Here is a 9010-nt window from a genome sequence, read left to right on the forward strand (position 1 = left end):
AGTATTGATGAAAATTATGAGTTCAATGCAATTTGAAAAGTATTTTTGCAAACAAATCACTTAATGCCTACTTTGTGTAAATCATCTTCTGGTGAATTGGCTGCAGGAGGATGGTAGCCTAGTCCAGCAAGGTATGTTAGAATATTTATGTTCACAGAGCCAATATCATTGAACAGGCTTTTACAATGGCTTTTCCTGTATGGTTTTAGTTGGAAGTCCTGATGTTTAGGATTTATTTGTTAGGTCAGTTAGCATTTCACAATATTTGATTTCACACAGCTTATCAGGTTGGACTGCAGCAGCTCATTGTCACTTTCCCAAGGGCACCTAGAGCTGAGCAATAAATGCTGGCCTTATCAGGGATGCCCACATCTTGTGAATGAATAAGCTTGAGTACATCATCATTCTGAAAGTAAAAACACTCTGGTTTCTGTTTAACATATGCATGTATGATCCTTGACAGAATGGTGTTCTGTACACGAGCATTCAGCAACAGGATTAGAATTCTTTACTGTTCTGCATACACTTGTTCTAGGCTCAGATAGTCAGACATCATGTAGTCTTTTGTAAAGTACATTTGAAATTGGGCTTTTGCGAGTAGAGCAGATTCATTATTCGTGATCAATGGGAGAGTTCTGTGGCTGAACTTTCCTATTGCACAGTTATTCCTATGCCAGGCAGTACTGAATTTTTATATTGCGGGAGAATCGTTCTGTCAAAATTTCCCACCTGATCATATTAAGAATCTTGTCACTTCATGTTTTTCCCGCTTTCATTTCCCAGCACTGGGTCAATGGTCCATAGACATAAGCAGTTGTTATTCTTCATGCTTGATTCCCAACATAAAGTATCAATTTGACCATTGACCACTGACCACACATTTTCCATTAGAGGTCATTGCTTTGCAGTTATGACCAGACAGCACGGAGATCAACCTGTTATAAACAGTTAAACTCTGGATCTGATCAGTGGGAGAGGAGAAAGTCTGGATCAGAGCTCTGCTTTCAAATCACGACAAATTTCGGATCTTCCGAGGGAGTAGAGTGTCCTGCAGTTAGCATTGCATCAGGGTGGAACAGAGCAGAGCAAGCCTGGAGGTGAGCGGTGGCTGCAAAGTTTCCTGATGAAAGCCTAAGGGGCAAAGTCCAAATTGGAGCAGCAGTGAGAACCTTCCTGAGCCCAGACTTGTTTTCTAAGGGACGTCATGGTGGCACAGTAGTTAGCACTACTGCCTCACAAATTTAGGACTTGGATTTGATTCCAGCCTTGGGTGACTGTGTGAAGTTTACCCATTCTCCCCATATCTGCATGGGTTTCCTCCCACAGTCCAAATATGTGCAGGCTAGGTGGATTGGCTATGCTGAATTACCCCGTGGTGTCCTGAGTTGTGTAGGTTAGGTGGATTAGTCATGGTAAATGCAGGGTTATGCAGAATAGGGTAGGGGGTGCTGGGTCTGGGTGAGATGCTGTTCGAAGAGTCGGGACAGACTTGATGGTATGAATGGCCTCTTTCTGCAGTTTAGGGATTCTATGATTCAAAAAGTGATGTGGGCAAGAGGAAACAGCTCATTAGGTGAGTTTTTTTTTAATTGTTTATAGTTTGTAAGGTCCTTATTTGGGTTTTTAAGCTAGTAAGGGCAATAGTGCTGAGATCTGGAGAAGAAGGGCCCTAAAGAAATTAATATGATCTGATTTTAAGGGCATTCTAAGGCATGGAGGGAGAGTTCAAGGCCGTGGTGTGCTCCTCCTGCTCTCTGTGAGAAGTTGGGTTCAGTTCCATTGCCTGGGAACAGAACATGTGCAAGGGGTGTCTCCAGCTGCAGCTCCTAGAAGCTCAAATTTCAGAGCTATAGCAATTGATGGGGACACTGTGGAGCATCCCTGAGGCTGAGAATATCATGGATAGCACCTAATGTGAGGAGACCACAGTGCAGGTAAAACTCCACAGGCAGGGAGAGAATAAATGACCACCAGGTCTATATACAATCCTCATCATCGTTGAGGACTAAAATAAGAGGAGTAGGTAGATAAGAAGACTAGGCAGGAGTTCCCTGTGGCTATTTCCCTACGAAACTGATACACCAGAGAGCATAAACTCTGAGTAAGGTATCACCCATTTAAGACAGATGAGGAGAAATTTCTTTTCAGAGTGGAATTATTTACTGCAGAAGGCTGTTGACACTGTCATTAAAATATACTCTAAGCTGAAGAAGGTAGATTTTTAATCAGTCAACGAATCAAGAATTACAGGCAAAAAAAAAAGTTGAGGATTATCAGATTAGTCATGATCCCATTCAGTGATAGAGCAGACTCAATGGGCTGAATGGCCTACTTCCACTTGTTTTATGGTCATAAGTCTAAAATATTATGTACCTTTTTGAAGGGCTTTGAAATTTCCCACCCAGAGAACATTGTGCCCTTGCTACTTTTTCCCCAAATGGTATTCAACGTGGAGGAGTACTGATATAGAACTATGAGAGATTGTAGATGGTGTAATCAGGAGACTTCCTTGCTCAATGTTTGACCTGATATCATAAAACAAGATGGAATCTGGGGTCAATGTAAGGACTCCCAAAACAATTAGCAATCCTGACAGCCAATAACTTATGCAAAACAAAAACAACTTTTTGGATTTTAAAATTAATTCAGCAAAAACTACTTAGTCTCAGAATGGGGAAAGCACTTTCATTGTTATGTTATAAAATTCGAAGGCAATAAACAGAAAAACAAAATGCTTCTCTAATTGGAAATGAACATTTTGGTCATTCTAGATCTTCATTTTGAGGCATACAAGATAAGTCAGACCAGTATGCATCATTTCCAAGTTTTACTGTTTTAACCTTTTGGGATTACTCATGCTGAAATAGGTCAGCTTCATAAAAGAAAATTGCATTTGTTATCAGACTATGAGTAAAACGGTTGGGCGTGCTGCAGATGAACTAGGTTTCAAATATTGTAGTTAGTAAAACATAATTAAAGTTTATTTTGATATACGTTTCATCCCTTAACTACTTCTCTCAACTATCCACTGGGAGAAAGGAATCGGATATTGCTGTCCAGCATATTTTAGGAAAAGTGTATGGGATAGATGGGGTACTGTACTGATATGGATAGGAACTGATTGGCAGACAGGAAGCAGAGTGTAGGAATAAACAGGTCATTGTTTTGAGTGGCAAGCATTGTGGGATACTGCAGAGACCCTAACTATTCACAATCTATATGAATGATTTCAGTGAGGGGAACTAAATGTAAAATCACTAAGTTCATAGATGACACAAAGCTGGGTGGGGTGGGGTGTGAGCTGTGCAGAGGAAGCGGAAATGCTTCAATGTGATTTGAACAAGTTGAATGAATGGGCATGTACATGGAACATAAAATACTTTAAACTTTGGTAGCAAAAACAGGAAGGAACATGATTATTTGAGTAGTCATAGATTGGGAAAATGGGAAGGTGCAATAAGACCCGGGCATCCTTGTACATCAGTCGCTGTAAGTAAACATGCAGGTGCAGCAGGTAGTGAAGGCAGCAAATGGTATGTTGGCCTTCATGGTGGGAGGATTTGAGTACAGGAGCAGGGATGTCTTGCTGCAGTTGTACATGGCCTTGATGAGATTACACCTGGAGTACTGTGGGCAGTTTTGGCCTCCTTATGTGAGGGATATTCTGGCTATGGAGGAAGTGCAACAAAGATTTACCAGACCAACTCCTGGGGCAGCAGAATTGATATTGAGAGAGTGGATGGGTTAGGACTAAATTCACTAGAGTTTAGAAGAACGAAGGGGTAATCTCAGAAGCATATACAAGCCTAACAGGACTAGACAATAAATGCAGGGAGGATATTCCCAATAATTAGGCATTCCAGAACCAGGATCACAGGTTAAGATGAGAATTTTTTTTTTTTTTAAACTCAGTGAAGACCCAATGGAATTCTCTCATGCAGAAAGCAGTTGAAGCCACCGTGTTGAACATTTTAAAAAAAAAAGTATGCGGCAGCTTCTGGAAAGCTTGCGAACGTGTCCTAGAAATCCAAACACACTAGCAGTTCTCCCTTTATTAACACTGCTTGTTATATGCTCCTCTTAACAAATTTGTTAAAGATGATTTCTCTTTCACAAACCACGTTGACTCTGTTTAATTGCATTAACTTTTTTTTTGAAGTGTCGCACTATTTCTTCCTTGTTGGACTCTAGCATTTTTCCCAATTGACAGGTGTTTGGTTCACCAGAATAAAAGTTCTGGCTTTCTGTTACCCTCCCCTTCCACATCACCTTAGACAACTGCTGGAACATGCCTGGAATCCAGAAAGATCTGGAATATTTTGATCAATGCCTCTACTATCTCTGCAGCCACTTCCTTTAGAACCCTTAGATGCAGGTCATCAAGTCCTAATGGCCTATCTGCCTTTAGTGCCATTAATTTGTCAGATATATTGTCCCTCACACTAGAGGCCTTTCCTCATTAGTATCTTGCTCATCTGATACCTTTTGGATGTTAACAATGTCCTCCACGCTGAGGATCAATGCCAAATACTTGCTAAAATCATTTGCTATTCCACTGCTCCCCATTAGCAATTCCTCCATTGCATCCTCCCATGGTCACGTACTCACTTTAGCTAATCTGTTTTTGTATGTCTATAGCTGCACCTGTTTTTGTATTTCATGCCAATTAACTTAAGTTAATTACATTGGAGAAAATTGAATCTAAAGTCATCCACTACTGGTTCCTAAAACATTTCCAGTCTTCTTTAGTTGCCACTAGTTTTTGGTACTTTGTTAACCAAATCAAAAAAAAAAAAAAAAAAAAAAAAAAACCTTAAAAAGGTGTACAAAAGGCAGTCAAAGAGAGTATCCATAGGTAGCTCATCCTTCTCAGCTTTTTTTGTTGACCACAATAAATTTTTGAGCATTATAAAATGTCAGTTTAAAAATCTGTCACTGCTAATCTACTAACCTTCCCCTTCAGATTCTTTCCCCCCTCAAACCCATTTTGGAAAACACTTTATTCGTACATCGGTAAAGTGCTCTTTTATAAAGATGGAGGACATTGGTTTGAGATTAGAAAAGAGATGGCTTGTACATTGGCACCAGATTGCCAGCACAGCCACAGCCTTCAGGACTCAGGTTTGCTGCAGCAAACCTAACTATGCTGTCCCCTATTACTACAGCATACTCCCCCCTCCACCCCAAAGTTGTACTGTGAACCACAGTACTACAGTCAGTCATCCTCCCTGCAGTCGATTCGCTTACCAACACCAGCAGCAAGAATTTTACACCTTTTGGTCAAGGGCACTGGCTGAGACTTCATAAAAGTTAAATTTTGGACCCTAATATCTACTTCATTTGCAGTTAGACACTCCAGACCCATGGACTAAATTTGACACAATCAAAATCAATCTAAATGAAACACTGAACAGAGCATGTGCAGTGTTTACTCAACTCTGTTTCTGCCAAACATAGGAAAAGAGTTATCAAGAGCCTAATGTTTGTTATAAAATAATCAAGAATCTGAGTCAGTTGTAGTTCCAGGGAATTGAGTATGGGGATATACCCTTAAATCTGGAAATCTGTTCCTAATTCTATGAAAATTTGATGGAAGTAATTTAAATAATAAAAACAACACTAGCTGATCCAAACCATGAGCCTTTTAAGCAGCAAAATCAATACTTAGTTTATATAGGGCTTTTAATTTAGTAAAACTGCCTGAAAGGTTTCAGGGGAATTTTATGGAATGAAATTCAGAGTCATGAGCAGCAGAAGGGCACAAGAGGGTTTAAAACAGAGCAGAAATAACTTATGGCACTGGGGTAGTATCTGTCTCTTTCAGGAAGGAGGCCTTGTTCAAGAGTCACTTGCTCCAGAGATGTGTCATTAAAAAAAACCAAACAGGTTGATTATAAAGCTAAAATATAACAAGACATTCCCTCTTAGTTAATGCAGTCTCATGATCCAAGATTTGTTTGTTATACCAATGGACTATTGGTCATTTGTCAATTTTTTTTTCCCCTCTGCTTTTCTTCCAGGATTCCCTGTAGCTTAGAAAGAGGGGAGAGGCGCCAAGGCAGGACAGAAAGGCACCTCTCTACTGTTACCATTCTTGATCAGGTGGTCATTAAAATGAATAATTCCATTTAAGAAGAGATGTGACTGCAGCATGTTACAATTTAAGTAAGTTTCAACCACTCCCTGACTAACATCAGAAAAACAAAAAAAAAGTCAAAAATACTGAAAACTCAGTACCTCATTTCATCACATAGCTAAGCTGTGATTTGAAATTCATACAAAATATAGTTTTATTAGAACAGCCTATCTACAGTGTAAAACCTGAAAAGCAATAAACAGCAAATTCTGGAAAGTCATTTACAGTTTGGATGAGTTTTCAAATGAAAAAGGTTAAAACATGAAATGGAAAGACATTTCTTTTAATACTTATTTTATGCATAAGCTTCCAGCTACACATTTTCAAAGCTTTGTACAAACATTATCAATTGATTAAATATTAGAAATAATTCCTTTACATTTAGACTATTGTTTTAAAACATCCAATATAAATTGAACTAAAATACAATTAGAATACATGGAAGTTACTATTTCTTGCTGACTGCCCAGAAATGTCAAAATTTCAGGTGATCACTTCAATTATTGGAGGGGGGGGCACGCGCAGCAGAAGAGAAGAGGAGGGGTGTAATATCAGTTTCAACATCTGGAAAATGCTAACAGCAAACATAATCTGAACAAGTAGATCACTTGAAGAAACAGGGATTCAATTTACATGCAATAGTGACACAGTAAACAAAATGAGTTTGTTTCCCACCAAATTGTGTGGTTGACAAGTCTAATGGTGACAAGTACATCCTCTTTATTCTGTGACATCAAACTATGTGCCACAAAATACCAGAGAGTTGAAGTGTATCAAAAATAATTAAATGTTAGAGAGCAGAATAACTGGTCATACACTATGTTAGCAATTATTGAAATGTGTACCATAGTTGCATAATTTATTTTGTAATATAGGGCAGATGGTGACATCTAGAGTTAGTACAAACTAAACATCTGGGGGGAAAAAAAAAATGTGGCTTGCTATAATGATACCATAGAATGAAAAAAGGTAGTGGCAAATTTGCATTGAAAATATTCTGATGAAGAAGTCATTAAAATTACAATTGCATTATACAATATTGGAATATTGTTCATGTAATATAGAGTGGCACTGTGCAGTTCCTTTCACATAATGGGACAATTCCGTGTGGCACAGAGGACTAACAGCAGTCTTTTGTTTCATAGCATCCTCTTGTAGCTCACTGAAGATGATTTTCTACACTGATTCAGCAAGTGTTAGTGACAAATTCACAGCTACTAACATTTGAAGTGAGTTCATAATTAAAACAAAAAAAATGTACATGGATGAATATGTTGCTTTGTGCTCAAGTGCAATGAAATTAAAACAAACAACTGACGTGCACCTCTTTGGTTATCACTTTACAAATAAATTGGAACGCACGCACGCACACACACACACTGATCTGCTGTGAGGACGATCTGGTTGTATGGAGGTCTCTCTACTTGCTTGAAAACATCTTCCAGACATTGTGTTCTATACAATATGCAGTCAACAAACAGTTCACTTTGAACTGCTCACATTCCATGACTATTGCATTGTACCATATTAGTTTAAAAAAAAGGAATTAATCACAGATTGTCAATGAGTACATTGAAGGCACCAATTCAACTCACGTTTGGGGAGCATCAATAAACTGAGGCCTACATTCAATTGTTTTACATTGTACTTAGTGACATTTAAGGACTTTAAAAACCAAAATAAAGTTACAGTACATATTTGAATTTATTTGTTTATACTGACCCCTTACAACTGGAGTCAACCAGGATAAAATGCACACTGATTTGTGGAAGTATTTCAGCACTAACTTTAAATGGTCATAAAAATATCAACATTTACAAGTGACATTGTGCAAAAGCTGACTTTAGCATAATGCTGCATTATTCTATTTTCACTAGTGTTACTTTGGTTTAAAGTACTTCTTTTAAAAAAAAACTACAGCAGAGCAAGGAATTCATTTTAGCTTTAGTGACTTGGAATAGAGGAATGCATTTATTTTGCCCTTCCTGTAATGGTAAAAGGCAGGATTACATCTTACCAAAAACTATTGCCATTTTAAAGACTACAGTAAATAGATTGTAAACAATTTGTTCTTCACAATTCATTTTTCCATTCGAAGCACAATAAATGTTCAACTTTTGGAGAGATTATATTTAACAGTTGCATATTCACCTACTAAAATGAAGAATAACATTCATCTCAGTACTAAAGGCACAACAGTACCATCGCTAGGTTCATTTTAATATGTCACTTTTGCCCTTAGGTGTACAAATGCTCTAGTTAGTTCCTAATATCTTCAAAAGTAGCAAGTTTTGGCCCACTGATGAGCTAGAAATTAACATGTTACTTTAATTGTCATTTTATTAAAAATAAAGCCATGAGTGAAATAACCTTAATCTACTTTAGTATCAAAAAGAGAAAACTGAGTACAGTGTAATAAAATAATCAGCATGCCAAATTATTCAACTTAAAAAAGGAATTTGTTGATCTTGAATGATGTATCCACAATGTGGTTCATTAGGAATTACAGAAATAAAGTGCAGTTTAGGTCCAATCATTTCAGCAGGACCTACAAGCAAATTTAAAAAAAAAAATAATAAAGTGATTCATGGAAATCAGCAAACAGTTGCTAAGCCACAGAAAAATCTTACATTTATATACCTGTCTTTAATGCAACTAAATTCTCTAAAATGGTTCATAGTAGGATGTCTGCCCAAATTAAATATTTGTACAAAGATGATCTGTAACTATTAAAAAAATTCAAAAATGTCATGAACAAGCAACTTACAGCCATGTTGTGATTGTCTAGAATCATTAGAATTGGTGAAGGCTGCTTGGATAACCTCTCATTTTTGTGGCAACTTGATATTTCTCCTAAAATAATAAAAATAACAG

At 37.6% G+C, this 9010-nt stretch overlaps 1 protein-coding gene across 1 annotated transcript in view; it reads right to left on the reverse strand.

Moving 5' to 3' along the window:
• Positions 1-8088: 8088 nt before the first annotated feature.
• Positions 8089-9010, reverse strand: part of LOC109921455 (anoctamin-7-like) — a 58577-nt gene continuing 57655 nt past the window's right edge. Inside the window, exons 19-20 of the mRNA XM_048597864.1 lie at positions 8904-8989; positions 8089-8684 (exon numbers count right to left, since the gene is read on the reverse strand). Coding sequence (XP_048453821.1) covers positions 8930-8989 — 60 coding nt within the window. The 3' untranslated portion in view covers positions 8089-8684; positions 8904-8929. The remainder of the gene's footprint in view (positions 8685-8903; positions 8990-9010) is intronic.

The sequence above is a fragment of the Rhincodon typus genome, chromosome 6 (assembly GCF_021869965.1).
Source record: "Rhincodon typus isolate 14 chromosome 6, sRhiTyp1.1, whole genome shotgun sequence".
Lineage (NCBI taxonomy): Eukaryota > Metazoa > Chordata > Chondrichthyes > Orectolobiformes > Rhincodontidae > Rhincodon > Rhincodon typus.